This window comes from Strigops habroptila, chromosome 7 (assembly GCF_004027225.2).
Source record: "Strigops habroptila isolate Jane chromosome 7, bStrHab1.2.pri, whole genome shotgun sequence".
Lineage (NCBI taxonomy): Eukaryota > Metazoa > Chordata > Aves > Psittaciformes > Psittacidae > Strigops > Strigops habroptila.
This window is the reverse complement of record NC_044283.2, coordinates 9,965,397-9,990,921: the sequence shown is the minus strand read 5'-3', so window position 1 is coordinate 9,990,921 and position 25,525 is coordinate 9,965,397. Positions and strand designations below refer to the sequence as shown.

At 41.5% G+C, this 25,525-nt stretch overlaps 1 protein-coding gene across 2 annotated transcripts in view; it reads right to left on the bottom strand.

The window, feature by feature from the left end:
• Positions 1 to 25,525, bottom strand: part of MSANTD1 (Myb/SANT DNA binding domain containing 1) — a 31,742-nt gene extending 6,217 nt beyond the window's left edge. Inside the window, exons 1-3 of one of the 2 annotated variants that reach the window (XM_030491949.1) lie at positions 25,441 to 25,525; positions 11,994 to 12,258; positions 3,337 to 3,621 (exon numbers count right to left, since the gene is read on the bottom strand). In XM_030491949.1, coding sequence (XP_030347809.1) covers positions 3,337 to 3,621; positions 11,994 to 12,258; positions 25,441 to 25,507 — 617 coding nt within the window. In that variant the 5' untranslated portion in view covers positions 25,508 to 25,525. Of the gene's footprint in view, positions 1 to 3,336; positions 3,622 to 11,993; positions 12,259 to 12,376; positions 12,421 to 25,440 lie in introns of those variants that run through there. The other variant, XM_030491948.1, reaches the window with a different exon arrangement.

The following is a 25,525-nucleotide window of genomic DNA, read 5'->3' as shown; positions in this document are numbered from 1 at the left end:
CAAAAATGGCTTGGAGCCTGGGCAAAGCATCTTGCTATGATAACTCTGCATAATGAGTTAGGATGCATGACATAATGCGCATAGCCTAAAGCTCAAACTTCTTTGTAGATGCTGCCCATTCAGATTTTAAACAGCCATGGCATAATTTTAGAAAGATTAAAGGCTTTGCCAAAACTGTTATTTCCTGAATTAGAATCTTCACCAAGTTTTAATGTGCTTCTCTTAGACAATTCATATCTTGGTTAATTTATGTTACCAATTCTTACTGTTTCTCTGTGGGTAAAACTTCTGTACCAAATTATTCAATCTACATTGATCTACATTTCAATTATTCAATCTACATTTAAAAATTAAAGAATAGCAAAGATGGTATGATCACGGCACACAACTACCTTGGGGCAAAAAGTGAAAAAATATTCACATTAGAAACAAGACACTGGTTCAAGCAAGGGATTAATCACGGAAACAGATTCCTGTAGAGTGAATTCTCCATCTTCTGAATATATCAGTTCTAGGCTGTATATCTAATAAAAAATTTCCAAGAGTCAAATGAATCACAGGAAGTGGAGGACAATAGAGACATGCAATAGTCCTCTGCTGAAGGGAAGTGTGTCACAGAACTCCCTCCATAACATTTCTGGGCTCCACAACAGAATAACTGAATTTAAATACATGAATGATATTTAACAAGAAGTCAGACTAGATGACATGGGGGTTTTATTATGGTCTATCATTCTACAAAAGTAACTCTTTCACCCCCATCTTCAGTACAATAGAAATGGCAGAAGAGATGAAGACTGAACCACACTCACAGTCTGTGTAATTACATTCTGTCATTACTTCAACAATGAAAATAGAGACTATAAATTAGTCCACAGGGTGAAAAACCAGTTTTCAATCAGATAAAAAGTCATTTACAGTGGTGTCAGGAATTCTGATTTTAAAAGTTTAAGCTGCACTACAAGACTCCAAAACATTGCATTCTATTATCTGACAATAATAGAATGATTCTATTACTGTCAGCTGCTGTATGGACACTGCGGTACAATACAAGCTTTGTTGAAGCCCGAGAGCTGCAGTAGAACAATACTAAACAAATAGCAGGCGCCCCATTAAAGGGAAATGGGGATTCTAAATGTTTTCTTCATCTGCAAATTGCAACAAAAATAAAAATTAATTTTATCCCACAATACTTGTATTGCCACTAACTAGCACAATTCTGTCCCAAACTCAAAGAATTTAAAATAAAATGCAAAGAAACATAGTTTCAACTATTTTTAGCTTGAGGGTATGTATGTATTGACTGAAGTATAAATCTTGACATATTTCTCTATCATAAATTAAAATCAATAATTTTAAGTCATAATTTATATAGCCAAGTAGCCTCCTGCTATGTTCAATGATACTGTGACAAATAGGAACCTGACAGTCAAACGCTGTGTTTGAGATTTTAAATGAATAACACTAAAGTTTTCAGATGTTTAAAAGTTGACTTAAAAAGAAGTATTGATTGAGGTTTTCTTGACTATCAACTGTTGCCATAACATCATGATTTTCATTACTGAAGAAAAAATCCCATAGCATAAACTTACTTTGCACACTTGACTGAACTGTGCAGTCTGTTGCATAGAAAAAGAAGGAATATACAGTTTTAAAACATACAGCTGTAAAATGCCTCTGGATTTCACATAGACCTGCATGTGTGTATTTTTCAAAATATGTTTCAATATAAGTGCTTTGCATAGCTGTAAAATACAAAAATTGAGAGAGAAATTAAGAACCTGAAACATTCTTTTAATTTCAAATCCCAGTATTGTCTTTAGTTCCTCTTTTGAATCTGTCAGATCAATTGTGTACCATTTAGGGTCAAGGGCATTTACAGAAATGCGAAGATACACCCAGAGTTTGTATGGTAGTTCTTTTCTCTCTTGCTGACTATTTCAAAGTGTTTTTCAAATACAGGATGACACACTAATTGCTTAAGCTGAAAATTGCTTCTCAGTTCGTAATTTTCCATTAGAAACTAAAAGAACTATCTTCCATGTCTCACCATAGTAGCTCTAAGTGATTTTAACCCAGCTGATACCATTAGCAAGCGCTGTATTTTCCTTCTGGCCAAGAAAGAGTTCCCTACTCCTCTCTCATTCACGAGGCTAAATTAAACAGGTCAAAGCTGCACAAGCTTTTCAATCCCCCCTACTGGAACATCATTTTTTCTCCTCCCAGATAATATCACGACCGCCTTCTAATTTTTAATCTGATCATGATGCTCACCTGAAATGTTATACTACTCTCTCAAGCGGTAGCTACTGCTCACCTTTGAACTAGGATGAAAAACAATTGTTGCTTGTGAACAAAAAGGTTGCTACAGTTCAAGAATTATAAACACTAATATATATTCAGTTGCCAAAAAAAAAAATAAGTTTTAAATAATAATCAGCTATTCAAGGGCTATTTGGTTGAGTGATTGAATGAATTTACCCTAGTTTTATTCATCCAAGAGTAGGCCTGGAATCAATAATCCAAACTTGTTAGGTTGGTTCTTCTTCCAGCTCAACACCTTCTCAGTTGCATGACTGACAGATAATTTCACTGTTATAGTAAAAGCCTCACAGGCTCACGATAAGGATCTCCAGGACCAACTGTTTTTCCTGCCAGAAAACTGTAATGAGCTCTTATTTCACACCACTCTGGGTGAAAAATGAGATCAGTAAAGTCTAAAAATTGTATCAAGTGTACAAGCCTGCCTTTTGTTAAAACGCTGCCTTTCAGAGAACTCCAATCTTATCAACAAAAAGGGAACATGTTTGCATTCTCAAACTAGCATTTACTTTGAAAAAGTGACATTCTCAATTGTATTTAAAATGTTGCAATGCACTTCCAAACTGCATGAGTAGCACTTCGGTGTCCACAGAAATATTTACTTGGCATCTTTTCACTATTTTAATAATAGGTGAAGCCAGAGAAATTTCATACTCGCACCAAAAGCAAAACTAGAGCATGCCAAAAATCATCTAAGCTATATATCTCTGCTCACACTGCAGAGCTCTCTTGAACATGCCTATACTCCTATTATAAACACTCTACCTCGTGTGAGCCGTGATATACGTGCTGAGTTTTGGCAATATTATACAACTTTTTGCCCGGTCCTCCTGCTCCCTTCCAGTCTCTCATAAAGGAATAAAGAAAATGCCCTAATTCAATGAAGTGGCTGAGACTGGGGAACAGATCTCGTTTGTGATTTACAGAAAAGATACAGCAGCTAGAGTGTCCCCTTTACACTGCAGACCCGGTTCATCCTGTGAGAAACAAGAAACGGGGGGAAATAGATGCTACCTCAGCTTGTAAGAAAGTAAGCTTGACGAGCTCTCCGAGTGTTCATCTTCAAAGCATTCTTCCCTTCCTTCATATGTAAACTGGTTATATGGCAAATACAGAGGTGTAGACTTGGCTGATGGAGACTGCGAGGCCTCCGTCTGTGATGTGGAAGGACCTGGTTGCTGGTTTTCATGCATTTTCACATCGCTGTGGTCTGTCACTTTGGATAAGATCCTATCGATGGTTTTGTAGTAAGGCCAGTCAGGTGCAACAGTTTCACTGTCAGTCATGCATTTTAATTTCCTGTAAGAAAAGGCATACAACATTAAAGCTTGTTTTCTCATGAAAGTACTGTTCATACAGATCTTGTGTCTCAAAACATTTGTTCTGCTCACATTTAGGAGTCGAACTGAATACTTTTCATGAGAACAAAATCAGACACTTTTTTTTTTAATCTCCAATGATGCCTTTCAGTTTCTTTTCCTAGTTTTGCCCTGTGATTAGAAGTTGCATGTAAACCCCAAATGAATTTCAATACAAATAAAGATCACTACAGCTTCTAATGGAAACCGCACTGTTGGTTGTAGAATAATTTTTCTTCTTCTTAGAGAGTACAAGACTAATCAATCTAACAGCAGTCCCTGACAACTAGAGTAGGCAACACATCACAGCCTTATCCAAACTATGGGCAACCCTGTCCTTCCATGCTTTCAAGAATAAATATTTATTTTCCATGATGAATACAAGTGACTATAAACATAATCCATATCCTTTTCCTAATGTTGCCTAAAAGCTCTGGATTGCCTAGGTAAACATCCTAATAACAACCATGAGATGGGGGATGTCTGTTCATCTGTTACAGAATAATGATCGGTGTAGGAAGAAGTATAGAATTTTATTAATTTACAGAAATAACCCTAACAAAAACAGTTAATAATGCATTATAAACAGCATGCACAAAACCATTACAGTGACAGTGAAAGGAGTATCAGCCATGAACTTGTCTTTCACATGCATCTTATTATGAGATCTGTTGATCAGTCCTAATCCAAAGTTCACCGCTATCCCACTTGATACTCATTCTTATTTTATTTTTACTGAGAAATATAAGACTGAGGTATATAGATGAATTATACATCTCAAGTAAACTCCAGTGCCCAGCTAGAGACCCAAACTTTCTTTTTATTTCCCTTTCCCAGCTGGGATCTTGCTACTCTAAATCAAAATGCAGCAAGGTAACATGACAGGAAAGGCAAGACCAGTGACAAATGCTCCATTTTCATAAACCAGATTTCATTTAAATTAACAAAAAGCTGAACCAAATCTAATTCTCACAGCTTTCCATGTGCAGAAAAAAAGGATAAAAACTATTCCTGGACACCTGGCCCACCCCCTTTTCTTGAAGCCTTTCAGGTTTTTCATCCTCAGAATCCATCCTGCCCACACCGGTCCTGCAAAGGATAGAATTAAATAACATGTAAACACGATAAAAATGGTGCCAAACTTAAAAGTGAGAACTTCAAGTTCTTCCTTTTAGACAGCGGTTAGCCTAGGGTAAGGGGAAATCCACTAGTGAGGGAAAAAAGCAAAAAGATTTGCTTAGATTTTAAAGCCATGTAAGGATTCTTTTTTCCTTGTTCTTGCAAGGTCTGGTGAGCTTTTCCAGCTACTTAGAAATGCACACCACAGTCCTGCATAGCAAAGCCTCCTCAGCCATCCGGATTTTTATGCCCTCTATGCATTCAAAATTTTAATTTCATACATATTTTGCAACCTACTGCTGCGACTTCATAGTCAGGGAATATCTAGCACAAATGCACATATATCTGTCCAGCACAGAAACAAAATAGCTAAATACGAGGCTGACAGCAACCATCATTTGATATTGATCATTTTTAGTTCAATTATTTAGGCTATTTGCACAAAAAACATATCAATTAAACTACTATAAGCTACTAGCCAAGTCCCACATTCCACATTTGTCTGCCCATGTTGAAATCCCAAATATGTTCAAGCAATGGGGTTTAAAACATTACTATCCTCAGCTGCTCGTTGCAACACATTTACCATGGCTGGTCATCTCCATGGGTGAGACAGCAAAAAGCCATGTGTGTGCACACCTTAGCCATGCCATGATTTGGTGGTAGATGCCCCAATCCCTGGAAACATTCGAAGTCAAGTTGGATGGGGCTCTGAGCAACCTGACCTAGTTGAAGATATCCCAGCCCATGGCATGAGGGTTGGACTACGTGACCTTTAAAGGTTCCTGCCAACTGAAACCATTCTATATTTCTATGAAAAGTTTTCAGGAGCAGGTATTTTGCCTGAGCAAATCAGTACTTTGGTTTTTATGTCTGAGCTCAGCTGTGTACCCAGATCCTATTTCTTTACAAAACTATCATGATTTTGAAGGAAGAGCTGTTGTTTATTATCTGCCCACACAGCTGTAGAATTGCAGCTATATAAAACCAGGTATTTCTCTGGCTCTGACTGCATTGAATGGATACTAATTCTTCTACTTCTGACTGCTTACCATAGCTCTGGGCTAAAAAAAAAAGGATCACTACCAGGAGGTAGGCAAGACAATTTCGTGAGCTTAAAAGCAGCACCAGAAGCAACCATCTACCTGTATGGTGTCTGGCTCGCACATAAAGAAAAAAGGATGAAATAGATGGAGAGATGTGAAGATAAGGGGGGAGGGAGTGTCAGTCCTTTGGAAAAGAATTAGGAACGCTGCAGGTGGAGGAAAAGAGGAAGAACATTCACCACAATAGGGGTGATGGTTTAGCCTTCTGGTAAAAACAAAGCGAATGGCTAACTTTGTAATATTAATATCAAGGTTTGGATTCACTGATTTTTAAATATTTTTTTCTACAACTCTCAGAAGTCCAGAAAACCTTGTGAGACAGCTGAGAGGTTTTGTCTGCATCAAGGTAAGCATAACTACCACACCTGATCACAGCAGATCTTGTGCAACCACAATGTAAAGCTGGGGGGTTTTTTTTTGTTTTGTTTCTCTGTGGTTTGGTTTGTTTTAATGAAAAATGAAAACCTTAAAAAGGACCAGGACAACGGTAAGGCTGGGATGCAACAGTCCGGAAATGAGAGAGAAAGATGAGCCAAACATTCAACACTTTGAAATTGGGGAAATCACTGCCTGAGTGAGCAAGCCAGGCAGAAAAATTAGGTAAAAAACAGGGGTAACTGAGAAAGTCAGCAGAGCTCACAAAATAAAGTCACAGTGAGTTTATCTAGACCTGTTGCTGTTTCATGAGGCTCTATTAAAAACCAGCTGAGAGCAGAGGCAACTGAGAACTCCCTCCTAAAACTCAAGGATCAAAATCAAGTTTCCAGTGGACAAATATCTGAAGTATGAAAAACATTTCAACCCAGGTAATCTGAAAGGTGGTTGCTTTTCTTATTGCAGAGAAGTGAATGAATTTATGGGCTTTGAGATCCTGCTGCCAAAACGCTCCGTTGAATGGGCTGAGACAACAGGTGAGTAATTTGTGCTGCCATTGACCTTTCTTCAGACTTTATTCAGTGTCTATTAATCCACCTTCTAAAATAAGATTATTACAATATTATGTTCGAAAGAGTTCTTTTAAATCATCATTATTTAGTCAGTAAAAAGCAAGCAATCTCTAACTTGCCGGGTTTTTTTAGGCTTTGCTCAAAACAGTATTGCTCTTTTACTATTATTACAGTGTTTGATATTACTACTTGCCTTAAGGAATGGATACAAGATCCATCTCCTGGGGTTTCTGAGAAAAGCTTTCAAAATAAATAATAAATAGCAACTGTTCATGAACCAATCAATGGCGAGGAAAAGAAAGATGTATGAAAGTACAGACCTAAGTTGAGCATCTGCTATAAATTATTGAAATTAAAGAGGAAGATAAAATATTCAAATTCAACTTTCTGCAGTAATTTGGCTGCACTTATATTTTATCACTTGCTGTAACAGAGGTCAAATATTCAGTTGTTTAATGTCAGAGTAGAGCAACGGATTACACAAGCAGCAAAGTTTAATTGCTATCATGTACACACGAAAATAAAAGATTAGACTAATCTTTTATTCAAATCATGAGACTGATTCAAATTTACCAATCATTAACATTAATTGACTGCGATTCAAATCAAAAAGCAACAGCTGCAGCCTGGTTTCTAGGCTTTGGGGAGGGTGATGGTTTTGAAAGTAATAAATTTACATTCACACAGTTCTTAAACATCAGAAGGAATCAGTCAAAACTGTGGCCCCCTGTAAAAGCTTTACAAACCCTTTTCCTTTCTATAAGCCAGTGTGCATTATGTCAGTGGAAATCTAACAACAGATACAGTGCACTGTTATACACTGAGATCAGCATATGAGCGGTGACAGGACAGCTTCTTTTAGGAGGACTAATTACAGTTCCATATGTGCTGAATGCCCCAAGTAGCCTACATAATAGCAAGAATTCAGCACATACTCTTAAGTAATGCTAAACTGCAAGAGCTGGCTTGCTAATCTCAGCAAAACTTTTGATGACCAGCACATCAGAAAGCTTAACTTTGAATTCCAGCAGGAATTGACTCAGCCCTTCCGCCTTCCAAGGCAGATAAATAGGGAGGTTCACGCAGCTCACCACACAGATGTCTTTAAAACTGAACATTAAAATCCTGGTGGCTGACCTTCCCACAGCAGGTATTTTGGATACCACAGCAATTCCTAAAAGCAGAATTTTATCCCAATGCACCTGCAAAAAAAAAGTTTTCCTTCCACCTATGGTGCTGTGCAGAATTTTCCACCCAGCCACATTTCCAGAGTGGATGAAACAGTACTTTAATACACTGAGACTCCAGTAAGAATTATTTCAGGTCGTGGTATATTTTTCCCTGAATAGTTTCCTCCAAGTGCACCTGGACTACAGTAATGCAGAGGAATACAGGAATTGCTCCCAGGTCAGCCCATCGTCCCGCTGCCTCACTTCTGACAAAGGTCAGTGCTGAATACTTCAATCATTTTGATGGACAAGTTTTGGGGGCACATTTGCCCATAAAGACACTTGATTACTTTTCCATCAACAGCTAGTAATATCCTGAAACTCACTGTCTTTTATAACTCTGTCTAATCTGAAGACAGTGTCTGTATTTTCGTTTAATAAACCTGATCTTTAGTAAAAATAATAATAAAACAACCTACCACTCTCTTGATGTCAATGATTTTCAGTGGTAATGAGTTCCACGTGCATATTATGTGGTGTTACACAAATTCATATGACTATTTTCATTTATATGACTAACTAACTTCTTGCCTTGCAATTCCAATAAATAACTTCTTGTATTATGGCAAAAGAAATACCTGCTCTATATTCTGAAAATAGTACTGTATATTTTTATGCACCTCCAGAACTCCTTTATATTTCTTTACCTTCTTTCCAAGCGAGTCACAAACTTTTCCATTTCTCTTAATAAAGCAAGATTTCCACATTTCAGCCTAATTGTGTTCTAAACATCTTCTCATTCCCTTGTCACCTCATTGAAACATAGGGCAGTCAGAAATAAACACAAGAATTCAAGGAGGAAATAATGCCATAAAATAGATTTCTACAATAGCATTTTAATATCTGAGTAATGTTTTTACCTCAGATGTAGAGGAATGGGATATGATCACTCTAAAATTGTTTTATGACACATGCTCACACGCACTAAACTACACCTGAACTAAGTTTATCGGACAGCAAAACATTCCACATAGGATCCAAACACACCCAGACTCAGGGTGAATACCTGGGCTGTGAGCCCATACTGACCTCTGAGCCACCATAAGCATGCATGTAGGTGCATTAGCTCCAGCAACTGCACTAATTAATCACTGGCTAAGAAATGCTCCTCCCTTACACCTATGAACGTTTGTCTAACTTTGACTCTTTCTGGACAATGAGTAATGGCTTTTCCTGAGCAAAATAAGCAAAACAGTAATTTATAGAGCCGTATCTTAAAATGCTCTGGGATCCTCAAACTGGAAAGCACCATTATAAATGTGTTCACTGTTTTCTACTTTAGATCCTTTAATGTTTCAGATAATTAGCATCTGTTTCAAGAGGTGTCCCAAGATAAGACATGCCACTGACAACACTTTTAACACTGAATGGGCTAGTAGAAATATTCAATTACCGCTTTTCCTTGTATAGAAAAAAATATACATATATGTATACATGCATATACATATATATATAGCAATTTGTAGGACAGCAATTTTATTTTCCTTTATGACATTGTGGCACATAGCTAAATAATAGTATGATCTTATTAAATATTCTAATTAATTTCATTTAGGGCTATTAAAGTAAGATTAGAGACCATAGCAGCTTTGCAACACTGTAAAGACTTGCCTAAGAAAGTAAAGGACCCTGAAGTGGCAGGAAGAAATAACCCCTCAGGTGCAGAAAAACCCGAGGGTGCTGCTACCAGCACTACATTCTCCCACGTCATGCTTACTAGCCCTATGTAACCACTACAAAATATCTCAAATAGAGCATTTCCCACTGTCAGGATCTTCCTTTTTCAATTTATGCCACAGTGCAGCGATGATGCCCAGAAATACAGTGAGGTAAAGCATCTTCCACAAGTATCCTGCAGGCACCAAAACATGGGTTAAAACTCAGCTGCCTCACAGCAAAGTCAGCACTCGGTGGTAACTCACATCATTTACAGTTTCATCACAACGTTTCTTATCCTCACACACCAATAAAAAGTGCCCAGAAAACGAGAAATTATAACCCATAGCTTTTGTTCTTTGCTGTTCTCTCTCCCACCTCGCCTTGAAAGCAAAGCATACAGGTGTGCTTTGGATAAGAACAAACAATAAGAAAGATGCATTTCATATTCAAGAGTACAAAATGAAACAGCACCGTGACAGTGCACGGCAGTTTCCTAACTCTCCCAAATTAGCATCTGAATCAATAAGCAGGGAGCTGCAAAGCACTGCAAAATAGAAAAGCAGCATGACAACATGCCACAGAAGCAATCTTAGAAGTTCACAGAAACATAAGAAGGATTTAAAACAAAAAGTGCTGTTTCCCCACACACACAGAGAGTGCATGTGAGTGATTTTGTTTCCTCCCTTCCTCCGATGCAACTTTAAAGTACATTAATTAGAAAAGCTGAGATGGTCTGACTGATGACAACGCTGAAAATTCAGAACAAAGACGGACAGAAACAACCTATTCCACTTGGCAATTACAGCACTTAAATATCATGCAGTGTTGCTAGACACCTGTAAAATATCGGTGCTGTGAGATACATTTCCCAGCAGGGAGGACAGCAGATTTAGCAGACTAAGCAAAGGCCTGGTAGCCAGCAACTCCCGACTTCTAAATCTGCATCCGAGTCTGAATTGCTGGGTGATGCTGGGCAAAAATTCATCTTACTTCCAGCTTTCTCCTCTACAGTCTGGGTGAAGAAAATTGCAAAGGATTACAGCAGGGTTAGCGAAACATTTCGGAGACATTAGCATTTGCTGCAAAACATCAAGTTTAATATTGTGGGAAATGACGTTAAAGATTATGCTCGCGGATCATACAAATGCAGAAGGAGGACATTCAAAGTTAAGGGGTTTACAGGATTTTCCCTAGTTTTCTATTTGATGAGTAGTCTCTGCATTAAATACAGCAAGGGCGCCTTACAGAAAAGCGAGCAGTTTTAACATGGTTGCCTGCTGTAATAACCTTTTTTATTATTAATACGAGCTTTGAGGAGAGATTAAATGAAAGAGTCACATATTTGATTTTCTTGCATTACAAGCACATAGCTAAAATCACCACTCAGGATTTCCAGTGTGAGGCAGTTTGTGCCTCACAGAGATAAGAATTCCAAAAAGAAAAAAAGGGGGGGGGGGGGGGGGAGGAGGGAAGATATGCAAATATTTCCGTTAAGTTCTAATTATTTTTCCCCCCTGCAAACAACAAATGCACAACTGCCTTGCGTTTTCTAAAGCCAACTTCCCCTCCTGACTAACACTGCCTGTTCTTTATCATCTCCTTGTAGACACCTCCGCCCTCCCCCCCGACTCCTTTGGAGCAGTATTGACGGTGCACATTGATTCTCTCTCTGCAGATATAATAGTTCTTTCACTGCTGCTGCTGCTGCTTATAATTATAGCAATATGTGTCACTCAGTAATAAGACGTTCAATTATTCTTGGCCCCGTGAAGCGAAACCCTTCAACTCACAAGACCAAAATCCAGGCGCTTCAGCCCCCCCCCCAAAAAACCATGATTTTCTTTGCAGTTATTTTTTAAACTTTGCCTTGCATTCCCGATTCTCACTGGCCACTTCAAACTGCAGGAGTTCCACTGCAAGGAACTGCTGCCAGGCTAACACAACCAGTCCCCTCAGCAAAGAGAAAAAAACCATAAAGCTCTTTCCCCACTAAATGCATTTCCATCCCTCTGCATCATTACAACAGTAGCTGATTATAAAGAAACAAAGTTGTCGCGGAGTTTGACACGAAATGGGGGAAAAAATTAACAATGACGTAACAGCAGTGGCAAGAGAGAATTTTAAAAGCGATATGAACAATCTTTAATCTTTTATCGACAGATTTCCTCTAGGAGACTTCTTTCTGAAAGGCAAAAATCACTGCGTTGTCCCTGCTAAAATCTCTTAAAATAAAAAGAATTAACTGAAGCTTACCTGTACTGGAATGTCATATTTGTAATTTTTATCTTTATTTCCTCTCCGTGGCGAATTTCTCCAGTCATTTCAAAGAGTTTGTTAGCCATTTTCTCATAAACTTTGGCATTCCTTTTAGTTTGTTTCAGCTCATCAAAAAATTCTTCCCAAACCAGCATTAAACCTCTCATTTCTGCATCAGTCCAGTTTCTGGCCCTCCTGTGTTTCTCAGTCTGAGAAGAGACAATGTAACTGGGAATTTCTGCTGCAGCCATTGCTGACTGACCTAAAAGGGTTTTAAAAGAGGACACTTAATATAGATTGAGTTTTTAGTTTAGGTTTTTTGTAGTGCAAGACATGCATATGTGGATAAAGAATTTGAATGACAACAGAACATATGAAACCTTTTTGCAACAGCTTGAAGCTTGAGTGCACAAAATGGGGCCTACATCTGACAGGCAGGAATTTAGTTAAAAGCTTTTAAACAGAGAAACGTCATTTTGATGTCACGTTTCCATAGCAACAGAGCAACTGCATAAGCTACAACAACAAAAACCTTTTAACTGAAAGCCAAAGAATCAGGACAAAGTTGACAGGCCATCAATATTAAAGCTTTTAAACACTTTAGGTTTAACAAAAAAAAAAAAAAAAAGATCTATGCAGCCTTTGAGAAGCTACTTTTAAGTTTCTACTTCTTTTTTAGCTTTCCCTTACCTTTTAGGCAGACAATCTGCTAGCAGGGGGTCATGGTCGCCTGAACGAGCTTTTAAGTTGCGCCTTGACAGACTCTCTAGGAGGTTGCAAGGACTGAGACCATGTATACAAAAAAAAAAAGCCTTTTTTTTTTTTTTGCAAAGATATGCTGCAAAAAGAATCAGCCAGCTTTAGGAAAACTATACATCTCTAAGCTAATAAATGTTTAAGCAGGCAGGCTCATTAAAAAGGAGCCTGCATCTGGGTTTAACAACACGCAGAAAATAGCATTTAAGTGTTTAAATATAGAGAGAAACGTATATACAGTTTCAATATAAAGCCACTTTTTTTTTTCCCCGAGATGTTCTGCTGCTGATAAGCACACACTGCAGTCCTGTCAGTATGAATTTGCCTTTGTAGGTATGTATTACTGTATGTGTATTTGGTATTCCTAGTAATTTAGATGCTATTTATGCAGCCTGTGTTCTGCCTTAGGACTGCAGCAGAAGCATTTCACCTGCTTTATGGGGAACCTAAAAGGATTATTCAATGAGTTAAAAAAAGGCTGCGAGATGCTTAGAACTGTGAATAAATTGCTCTGCTGTAAAACAAGCATTTTGAGCTGGTTTCTATATAGGGCTAAATTCTGCCAGCAGTTATCCCAGAGAAACACCACTTACTCACTGTATTAAACATTGTGCAACACAAGCAGTGGGCCACATTCTGCCCCTGCTCACACTCTTGCAATCTGGCAATAACCTTTCACAAAAGAGTGAGATGCACGAACCACATTGATTCAAGCCGTACCACCAGCTGAAGAGAAAGATGTTAATTTCCTACAGCCCCAATGCAACCGTGTTATGTAAAATATAAATAAATAAACCACGGACCTTTCTTATTATGATTTTCCGTTTCAGCATATACCAGCAATAAGGACCTCACTGCAGGGCATTTCCTGAAGATTAATGACAGGCAGGGGTTAATGGCCTGAGGCTCGCCCAGTCAGTCGTTAATCCCCAGGAAATGTTCTGTGCCTCAATCCTTAATGCTTAAGTATCCTATAAATTGTAAGTCTTCTCATAACCACATCCTCAATCTTAACAATAGTTAAAAAATGCACAGCTTGGTTTGCATCCTGGAGAAGGCAAAGAGAGCACGTAATGTTCCTAAAAGGTACACTAGTAAAACCTGTAGTATCGTTGCCTTCTTTCTAATTTATTTAGTCTATTGTTTATTACAAAAGGCACAACAGCATACCATAGTACAAGGAAGGGGAATCACATATACTGTATATAGGAACTTCCACTGATTATGTCTCTGGAATGTGTCTCTGTCAGAAATGTACCTGCTGAGTCACTGCCTTCCTTAAAACAGGAGAAAAAAACCCAAATCCCTTAGCTTCCAAATAACTACTTTTAACTACTAATATGACAGCCTAGCAACTATTACCTTTAAAAATGTGTAAATAGCAGCATATGTTGTGATGATGATCTTGCATGGTTTGTCTCTTGGGTGGCCAGCTGGGAGATACCACATGATCAGGGGACAGATGGTGGTCAGAAGAGGATCAGCTGGTGACACATTCATTTTATTAATTTATTGTTTTGTTTTGCAATTCCCATCACTTAACCTAGGGCTCCAGGCAGCTAGGTTCATACAACAGCACCAAACTCACAGTCAGCGGCTGGGGATCACCAGGATGAATCTAAGGAAGCAATGGAGTGTCCAAGAGGGAAACCCCATCGGTCTCCTGTTACAGCACTGAGTCTGACTTGGGACCAATGCACGGCACTGCAAAGCCAAGCTTGCTTTTTAACCATTAATCATCAATTTGGAGATTTGTTTCCCCCTCCCAGACTTTAATCCACCCAGGTTCTGAGCATGCTGATTAACACCACAGAAATCTATAGCGTGAGAGGCATCCATTGTAAAAACCTGAAGACATGTATGGTCTCTGTTTTAGAGATCTTTCTAATCTGGTTTCAAGCACAACAACCAGGATAGGGTTGGGGAGAACCTGTCCAGCTGCAACAAGTTCTTTCTGTGATAGTCCACAGCCATTCCTTCCCCTTTTCATCCACATGTGCCTGGCATATACGCAGCTGCTCCTTGTGCTCCACACCATCTGCCAGGGCCTTGCCCAGCCCTCGGCCCCAAACCGGGATCCTGCAGAAGGTGGGTGGCTGTTTCCCTGTACAATTTACATCTCAACTTCTCTGTACGCTGTCTCCTATTAGTGTAATTGATAGATTGATATAGTGGTGTAGTGCTATTTAACATCTATTACATAAAAGAAATGCTTTCTAATAATACGTCCCTTATTCCCCTCCCCTCAGCACCAAGGGGGAATCTAAATTTCCAGGACTTGGGTTTGATCCCCTCCTCTGAGAAAGTCATTGATATTAATTGTGGAGACCCCTCATGCCTTCTCTGCCTTGCTGAAGCACTTGAGCCAAGTGGTTGATGAAACGACTGTTCTCCTACATGGAGCTGAACGCAAGGAAAGCTTTTTTACCCCAAAATAATCCCTGAAGTCCTCACCAGAGCCTGGGAGTTAAAGAACCACCTCTCCAGGCTGTGCCTCTCTCTGCTGATGTTCTGCAGATCTGCATGGTCCCTGGGAGTCACTAACCCTCTGTCCTGGCCCCTGAGGCAGGAGAAACAACTAAGATGGGACCAGCAAACCTTTAGGGGAAGAGCAGCCCTGCAGGAGTGAGAGCTGTCCCTCCCCAGGATGGGGGCACTGCAAGGAGCAGCTCTGTCAGCACTCAGCTGCATCTTGCCCGGCTCAAGCTAGAGGCCAGCCAAGACTCAACATGTACCTCAGACTGGCGGGTCACCAAACCCAGAATAACTGCTGGCACGACAAACTGCAACTCTGCCAGACCAAAGGCACCAATGCACTTGGCACTGACATCCCTCACGCGCTCTACTCTGACGTCTCTGCTGACGCCAGAGCGCTCCAGCATCAGCCTCCTCCAGACCAAGGACCAGCCTGGCACCGAGTACCCCACAAGCAACTGAAGCTGTAACTGTTCTCATCGATAAAATAAGGATGTTGCCTCTCTTGGAAACCACCAGAATACATAATGGAGTTTCTGAGGATACCTTTGTTGATGGCTTCCCTCTGTAGAAGAAAGCTGCTCTCCTCCACCCTCCTGCTCACCCCAGTCCCTCCTCTGATGGGCACTGAAATGACAAGTCTAGAAGATATTTTTATGAACGTTGACCTCAGTGGGATGAAGAATCTCACTCATGCCCTTCCTTTTAATGCACACCTGCTCCTAAGAGCACAGAGGAACATGAATTTAATGATCCTCTCACAAATCTGTTCTTCGTACCATGTCTAAACATCCTACCTTTTTTTGCAATCAATATGTACCAGCTTGAATAATAGCTCTCACAGCTCTTCCACCTTTCATGGTGACCTCTAAAGATAACAAGCCCCAAACAGAGTAGAAGGGTTTCTCATTCACAGATGTGGATCTAATGAAGTTCGCCTGTAGATGTTTCTATGTCAGAGTTCAGACAACTCCATTAATCCTAACGTATCTGTTGACTATACTTTGAGTGATCTCTGCTAACTGACTGTGTGTACAGCCTTCAGCTTTGCAAATGTGGGTTAACGTGCGCCAAATAAAACTTCCTTTAGCCAAGTTTTAGGGAAAGGTGTTTTCCCTTGTGTTTGTAGGGAGATAACAGCTCTAGTCACTCAATTATCAGAGCTCAACCCACAAACTGTAAGCCATTAAACTGTTATTACAGAAGAGCATGTCCCATCCTGCTGATGGGATTGTGGTAGGAGAAGTGAGGCAGCACCTTCTTGGCAAAGCAGAATTTATTCCATTAGGATGCAAAAAAATTTCTGCAGCTTCTCCTAAACGTATTTCTGTCTGCAACCCAAATGGGCAGCTGCCTATAGAGGTGCTGACGCACAGGTCAGGCCTGTTTGGATTTCAAAAATGGAAGTACATTGGGTTTTGTTCAGATAAGTCTTGAGTCCACGAGTCTGGAGTCCACTTGGCCTCATCCCAGTTTTAGCCCTAAAGGCACCGAACACCCTTGCAGGCAGCAACTCAGAGCAGTGACACTGGAAGGAGGAGGTCCCCGTTGGAGGGCCATCAGAAGTATGCATCACCTCTCAAAGACACAGGTCCAGCTCCCTAAAACACATGGGTATTTCAGCAGACCATCCAGTAATGTCTTGATTACATATAACTCAAAAAATAAAGCTGCTTGCAGCCTTTTGTGTTTGAGGCAAGCTGTTGAAAGCAAGATTGTCCAAAGTACAAGCTTGTCATGGCTCATTGCAATCCTCCAATCTGGCCCACCAGGAGCGTAACACGTTGGGGTTTGCAGTGCAGCGGATACTGTGTTTTAAGTTCGAAAAGGCTGTTTGCACGAGTTGGGGGTGGTCACCTGCCCCACATTTTGCTGTGTATTGGGCTAAAATGCCCACTTTCTAAAGTCTTACTGAAAATGGTGGGTTTAGTGTCTCTGACCACTGCACACTGCAATTTGCAAAGATGGATAAAGGCAATGAGGCAAGAAATCCTCTACTTCTGAAAAGCTTGGCCAGAGGAGACAGGCAGGGACAGGCGATCATGGAGGAGAAGCTGCCTTCTTCTCTCCTCTATTTAACCAACAGGTCCATGGCAGTGAAGCTGTTATGCTCAGGAGAGTGCTGGAAACCAGGAGCTCACCCTAAGGTATAGAAGTGCCTTTCAGACAGTGGAGCTGGGCTTGGGAACTCTAATAAAGGTCCATGCACCCCTTCAGTTTGCCAGTCTCCTTGGGTGATGGAGTCGTGGGTTTGCAAAGACTCAGAAGTTACAGAAAATCATAAGGGTTGTGAACACAGAGCCATCGGGTCAGTGCTGTAAAGCTACACACAAACCACAGCTCATGATGTCCTAATACCTGTGAGGGACATTAACAATATAACAGCATTTGTAAAGGAAGCAGAAAGCTTTCCAAACTGCAGGAGGTCCTATTACAAAGACAGAAAGAAAATATTCAGGCTGAGGAGTACAGTAGGTGTTTCAAGGTACACAAAAAAAGGACAGGCCCTTTCATCAGAGGGTCCTAAAACCAAACTGGGACATGCCACAAGGGGAAAAAATCAGGATTGACCAGGAGGGACAAGTGACAGCAATACACTACTGAGAAAAGACCATTGCATGGTTGAATAGCTTTTACGTGCATCTAAAACAATACCTGCAAAGAAGCCTGACAACGGAAATTGGTGCTCTGGAGGAAGCTGGCTGAGGAGAAGGCATCCTGGCTGACACAGAGCAGGGAAGGTCATGATATGTCAACACTCAGAACAAAAAGAATAAGAAAAATACACACTTCCACCTAAACGTCCTGCAACAGGGCCCTCTGTGTGGCAGGTTTCTGTGATGGTGAGCAGGGCACAGGGCAGCCCAGGAGGATGGACTGAGAAGGCGCAGGTGAGCTGGAGGCAGCTGGAGAGGGTTTTGATTTCATTTAGCTAGACCACATCCTGCTTGAATTTCACTGTAATCAGAACATTTCCCAAAAGCATTTTGATCTTGCTGAACTGGCAGATTCTGACCAAAAATATCTCCTTTGCCTATTTTAGTAGTAACCATGGAAGCCAGCTTTGCACAGACATTCAGTTGGAGGGAGAAGGATGGCGAGAGACAGCGAGGTGAATGCAGACGAGCTGGGAAACGGGGCTTCAGCAGTTTTTGTGGTCAGACCCGGAGGCATTAGCACAGACAAGGGGGAGAACTGGAATTGTGTGGGGCTTGAGAAGAAGGAGCTCATGGACTGCAGAGAACACAAGAAATTCACTACTTGGAGAAACCAGGTGTATACTGGTATGTTGATAGTAATTAGATTAAAAAATCACAATACTAAGAATTTTTTTGTTACTTTGTATTTTTTTAACAGAAACACACACGCTCATGCTGCAGACCCCAGTTTAGCATAATGGGGGGTGGGGGGGAAGAATCCCTTATGTCCAGAAGTTGTAAATAACTATACCCAAACTGTCTGGCACTTACAACACATGGAGGCAGGATGCCAGACTACATGAACTTTCAGTCACACATGTTCCTACATTTTCAGGCACAGAGAGAGAGAGAAAGGCAATATTCTTAACAATTCCATTGTATAGTATAGAGAGCAGGCATCAGTTCTGCACGTGTCATACTCCTAGCTCAATTTATAGCAAACAGAGCATTTCTGAGATTTGATTACTCTTAAGAAATCATTTGCAGGTCCTTTGCATATGGAACAACCCTGCAGTATGTAGTATCAGATAAACTCCTTTTCTGTTAGCAAGCAACGAATCAGATTGCAAATAAAATCACTGGTTCCTAACGAACGGTTTCCCAAATCCCACTTGAAAGAAATGATTTTTGCCCTGACTGCTTGCAGGAGTTAGTCCATAAGTCCTCCTGCTCGTGTTTGGGTTTTAGCACATTTCAGCAAGCTACATGCTGGGAAGTGTCTAGTTCATTAAAAACTGCTCCTGAAATGCTATGCAAATATTTCTCTTTAAGAAGTAAATTCCTCTGAGAACCTGTTCTAAACAGTTTGCTTTAGAACAGACCATGATTTAATCCAGTTTAGATTTGAGATGCATCACAAAAGAAGAGAAATACTCCCTGTTGCACGGAAGTCTTCTGTGCCTTGAGCTGAGTGACGTTCCCATGACTCATGACAGGAGAAATATGCTGTGTCACAGAAAACCAGATGATGCAGCTGGTTTGACAATGGGGCTGCTGTGGCTGCACAGGGCATCGTTTCTACCCCAGCAAGAATTAATGCTGCTGATGTCATCGCTTGCTAACAGCAGCGCAAAAGGTAGTGATATTTAAATAAATGCTTGAAGGAGGTTATCAATTCATTGATCCATTAGTGAGAAGCCGTCCCCCGGACTGAGATGAGAGCAAGCCAAGTGTAGGGAGCTTGGCACTGGCACAGACTCCAGCTAAGCAAGTTTTTGCACCGTTGTGGTGGCAAGCATTAGCGCTGCACCGAATAAATGGGTTCTAGCTTGCTGTTCGCTCTTCCAGAAAGGAGAGTGGTTTGGGCCCTTTTCCAGCAACCTCAGAGAAACTGCAGCGCAAGTTGCTGGCAATTCCCTGCCAGAAGCCTGGCCTCGCCGCTCCGAGCTTGCTACTAGCTTGGCAGCCTGCTGCATCCACCAAGCAGCTGTTGCATCCCCGTGCTGTCTCTCCCTGACTCCCTGCCAAGGTCTGTGACGGATGCAGGGAGGCTCCGGTCTTTTGTGGTCCCCTGCCCTCCACTCACAGCCACGTCCAGGTGAGCTCAGCAATTACTCCAACATGGATGGGGAATGCCTCACACCATAGCGTCTTGGTGGGGGACAGTCGTGGGATTAAGTCGTGCTGTTCTGCAGTTTATTCAGCCACAGGTTTTGTAAGTAAAAAGCATTACAAAATCAAAGGTATCAGCCAAGGTGAGATAGGAGCTTCTCTAACTCTCCTTCTACCCCCAGCTGCCAACCTTTCACCTCGCAGGGGTTCCCTCAGCTCTCCATCCCCGCAGAGGAAAATTTACAAGATGAAAAAATATTTCAGATAAAATATTTAGGGCACAGGAGAGTTTTGTATCAGCTCATAAAAGATTTAAATGCTAAGATGTAAATGGTGTTTTGGGTATTACTGCAAGGCAGCCTCAGGAATGGAAATTTGAGAGAAGTGTTGCAACCTATAAAGTTCAGACAATGTCATAAAAGACTGCCTGACCTGAGAGCTGCCAAGAAGATAAGTAAAACCAAATTCACTAGCACCACTGTGATAGCCCGAGAGCTTATCTGCTTAAGTGGTTGCTAATGGAAGTTGAGACTGTACAAGAGGTAGCTGCCATTTCTGGGACAGGCTGCCATCCCACAGCATCTGTGTCCTTGTACGGGAAACATGTACGGCTTTCAAGGGACTGAACTGGAAGTATCACACAGTAAGTTGCAGTTGGTCTTGACAATATGCCCAATTCCATGCTCAGAGTCTTTCAGGGGAGTTTAGTGCCCCATCAGAGAGCTACTGACAGGGCCTGTGAAGTCCTGAATGGTCTGTGTTTGTTTGCAGATGCCTCCCCTGAAAGGATGAGTTCTTTCTTTGCGCCAATGATCCACGCAAATTCTTCAGCTACCAGGACACCAAGTTGCAGCTCCAAGACAAATACGGTATTGGGAACTTAAGCATTAGCTCTCACGTCTTGCACTAGGCAGGAGGATGACCCGTCTCAACATAGAAAGGTTTATTGCAACATGCGCATAATGTTGCCCCTTTTAACACAAAGTGGTTTGCCAGTATTTGGGGTCCTGTGATTCCTCTTGATTTATAGCATGCACAGTCTTGTTCCATGGACATCCCAGGGAGAGCCGGGAGAGGTCATCTCCCCCTCTCACATCCAAATGTGCTGCCTCCAGCCAGCCTTCTGCCCTGGAACCCCACATCTCCTCTCGCTGCCTTCGCCACAAGCATGTACTGCAATTGCTTTTAGGTTCCTCATTGACTCCCGGCTTTTTCCAGCTGTTTTTCCCCCTCCATGGCTCCCTGTTGTTTATCACACACAGATCTGCTCGAACCACTCTCCAGCCATCAGGGTTCAGTTTATATTCCAGCCTTAGTGTGCTCCTCCAATTCGAAGGCATTAACTTCTATCACTAAGCCAAGGAGTGTGTCTTAGCTTCCTCTTGGCCTCAGTGAAATGCTGCCAGCAAACCCATCAAGCCCATGAATCAAAGAAACTCTTTCTAGCCGTCGCACGCAGCAGCACTCTGGCCAGCCTGAGGAAGTCCCTCTGCCTCCTTTCATAAGCTCTCCTGAACTAATGCACTCCCACTGAATACTTCTGGATGCAAACTTTTCCATGTCCAACACCAGCTGTCCAGTACCACCAGTGATTTTAAAACCCTTGCCACTGCTTTTCATTCAACGCGGCATTCAGTGTTGTAAACAGAGGATGCGCCCTAAGTGTACGTCTGTGCAGGAAAAAGCAGTGTGATTTGCTTGCCTGTAAATACCCACCTTAACGTGGGTACTCATAGAATATCTCAAACTGGAAGGGACCCATAAGCACCATTCAGTCCAACTCCCTGCTCTCTACAGGACTACCTACAACTAAACCATATGACTAAGAGCATTGTCCGGGTACTCCTTGAACTCTGGCAGGTTTGGTGCCATGATCATGTCCCTGGGAAGCCTCTTCAAGTGACCGACCACCCTCCCAGTGAAGAACCTTTTCCTAATGTCCAATTTCAATTTCCTTGGATGCACATTCAGAGGCAAGCAAAGCTAATACTACCAAAAGGAGTGACAGAGTACCTGCCACCATCCATTTCTCTGCCGAGATATGAGTGCAATCAAGAAGATTACTTTAAATTAAGGATTAACAGGACTCAGTTCACCTACAGCAGATTAGTGAGCACTCAAATTACTCTTTTTTGGCAGCAAAGACACCTCCAGTAGGTGAGCAAAGGTTATTCTGAAGAGTAAGAAAACTGAAGAGCTACAGACCAGATTTTCAGTAGTGTAGAGCCTACCTATTTCCAGTCAAACTCCACAGGGGCCTGGGCATACCCATCATAAGGAAACTAACCCAGATGTTTGGCGGGGGGGGTGGAAATGTAGACCTAAAATGTATGAAACCTAAAACCACAAAGACGCAGAGACATCCAGTGCGAAATGCAAGTACAGACAAGCCGTCCGAATGGAGTCCATAGCAGATGTGAATGGCACTAGGGAATTCTTATTTTGTTTCATTCCTAAATATTCAGTTGACAGGTTTCTGCATAGCCAGAAAGAGCACTTCTGGATCTACATGTTCTAATGAAATATTCAATTCCTCAGAAAGTTGGGATTTATTGGTTATATAAAACAGCTTCAATGACTGTGGGACCAGAGACCTTCCACATAAAGCAAAAAGGAACCACTATCTGATTGCAGAGAAACAACACAAAACCATCTAAAAAACCCAGTATCTCACTCTCTTTCATTGAAGTGGCCAGTGTTTTTCATTCGCTGTGCAAACAGAAAGCAACAAGAACGACTGCTTTTTGTCAGGACCTCACTAGCCATGTAAATGAAAATATTCTCTCCTAGCCAATACACTGCAACTTTAACCCAACAGTGACGGCTTCCATGCTTGAACATACTGTTTGTACTGACTTCCTCACGCTGTCCTTAATGCCCCGTAGCAAATCCCAGTGGCTGAAGCCACTCAAGCAAACCAAAAACTTACCACAGGCAGCAGTGTGAAATATTCAATGCTAGTATCCTGGTTTTCCCCATTTGTAACATCTTCCCTCTCTGCACACTGTGCTTCATGATAACCGGACAGGCAGATTGTATTAAAGCTCATGCATACCTTTTCAAATGATTTCTCATCAAGTCTCAGCGGGAACTAATTGAAGATTAAACTAATCATTCCTTGAGGCCTCTCATGGAATGTTTTATCACTTTTTGTGAATACATTACAGGGAACTTCAGTGAAGTGCTGATCTGGCAGGACCACTGAACACACGAGCTGGAGTGGTTGGACAGCCCAACACACACCTGGGAAATAGGGACTTGGGACATCCTCGATAAATGGGACAAGACAAACCCTTCTCCATGTCTTCTCTCTGTAAAACCAGTCTAGCAACACCACGATAGTAAACGTTTTCCAAAATATCACCCTGCCTTTCTGAAAACAAAGGAGCAAGCCTGACAAGAGCTGTTTGACATTACATGAAATATTCCTGATCAACTCCCTGATCTTCTCTGCCTCCTGAAATCTGGAGAACAGCACGACACCCAGCCAAAACCCAGCTACCGTAACTCGCATTGGTCTCTGCTTTAACCTGCTTCCACAACAACCAAATTCTTTCATTGACTGATCTGCAGCTCCATCCCTGACCTCTGATCTGCACGGTGCCTCTCTGGGTATTGTACATGGCTATCAGATAACGACAACTGACATCCAGGCTTCCACCAGCCTCTGGGTAAAAGCCATAATGCTGGGTCATGGCAGACCCCCAGACACAAAAATTGACGTGCTGCTTCTGAAGTGCCTTGCGGGGTTATAAGAAGTCATTTAACCAGAGATGAAAGCTGAAAGACAGGCCCAAAAAGGTTTTGAAGCAACAGAAAACAGCCCTTGGAATGTCAGAACCAGACACTACACTCAGTAATAAAATTCATAGTCACAAAAGCAGGATCAGGTATATCGTTACTAGTGTTTGCTTTGACAGGAATACACATTTTCTGGTTTCTTCCACTGTAAAGGCAGAAGAGAATCCTGAACACAAGTCACCACAACTATTGGGAATATTTGGAGAGTATTTTATACATCTTATTGCTGGAAATGTTTTCTAAACATTACTGTGCTCTATTCTACTCTGCTTCCCTATGTCATTTCTATCTTACAAATGAGAACTCCCTCAGGCAGGGATCACATGCCAGTTCCCGTCTAAGCATTTAAAATATTACAGGTGGTGTGAGTTATCAGTCCAAGTTTCTGGAACCACTCTTGCTTTTAAGCCAGTTTAGATGCTTCCCACTAATTTTGACACACTATAATATGGGAAAGGAAGACCAGCTTTGTTTTAGATTATTAACATGCTACAACTGCAGTGCACTCAGAAATGGTGAAAAATCAACTTTCTCATTCCCAAATGCTCTATTCTGTATGAAATCCCAGTAAACCAGTAAGTTAATCTTGTGAATAAGGTTCTAATTTCCATTTGCGATAATTATTGTCAGAGAGCAAACATCTCTGCTGCTGCCTGTTTATACATACACATACATATACACACATATATACTTTTTCATTTTATATACATAAAGATATGTATACACACACACACACATACATACATTATTTTACCTGGTTGGTTTCTAATAGCAACTATTCTAACAGAAGTCTTGGAAGAGAAGAGGAAGGGACAGCTGAAGGAAGACCAGGCCATCTCCTCACTGTAGAGCCCAGGGAAAGTTCTCTCCATCCAGATTAACCCTCAGGAAGTGCAAGAACATTGTATTTCCCCTCCAAACCTTCACAAACGCATTGCATGTCCCTACAGACTGCACCATCTCGGGAGAAATCTAAGACTGCTAAAAATTAAAATCATGCCTGGATGCCACAAGATGTTCTTCTGTGCGCTGTAGTTTTACAGAAGAATCACCTAAAAGAGAACTTATTTTGTCTGTCTTTAAGCAATATTCTCATCAGAAAATTCTGCATGTAAAAGCTCACTGGAGACGACGAGACCGACTGCCAGTCCCATACGGGATTGTAAGAAGGCATGTCTGCCATGAGACACAAATGGTTGTTGGACCCTAAACTGTGAAGAAATGTTAAAAGTCAACCTATTTTCAAATACATCCCTGCCGGACTACTGCCTATCACCTCAGAATGGCCCAGTCACACAACACCCTCAGAGAAGAGAGCAAATGGGGTCAAAGACAAAGCACTGATCAGTTAAACCCTATAAAAACCCAAATCAGCAGTCACCACAGAAAGCAGGTATTATAACATGGACTCCTCTGTCCACAGGGTACAGACCTGTGAAGTGACTCCTTACAAGGGACTGAAACAGTGCCTGACTCGACCTCCTCTGGCTGAAGAGAAGACAGCGCAGCAGCTCCACGCTTGGCAACGGCCGCCCTGAAACTGCCCTATTCCCCTGCCTAGCTTTCCAGAGGTGGAGCAGAAGGGAGGCACAGGCTCAATACACAAACCCACACTGTTATAGCTTTGGGGGATTTATGGTGTGGAAGAAAACCTTCAGTACCTGCTGTCCTAGGAACAGAAGATCCTCCATGAGCCTTGAAGTCAGCGCAGGAGTCCTCGCAGCACATCACTGGCCCGGAGCAGAA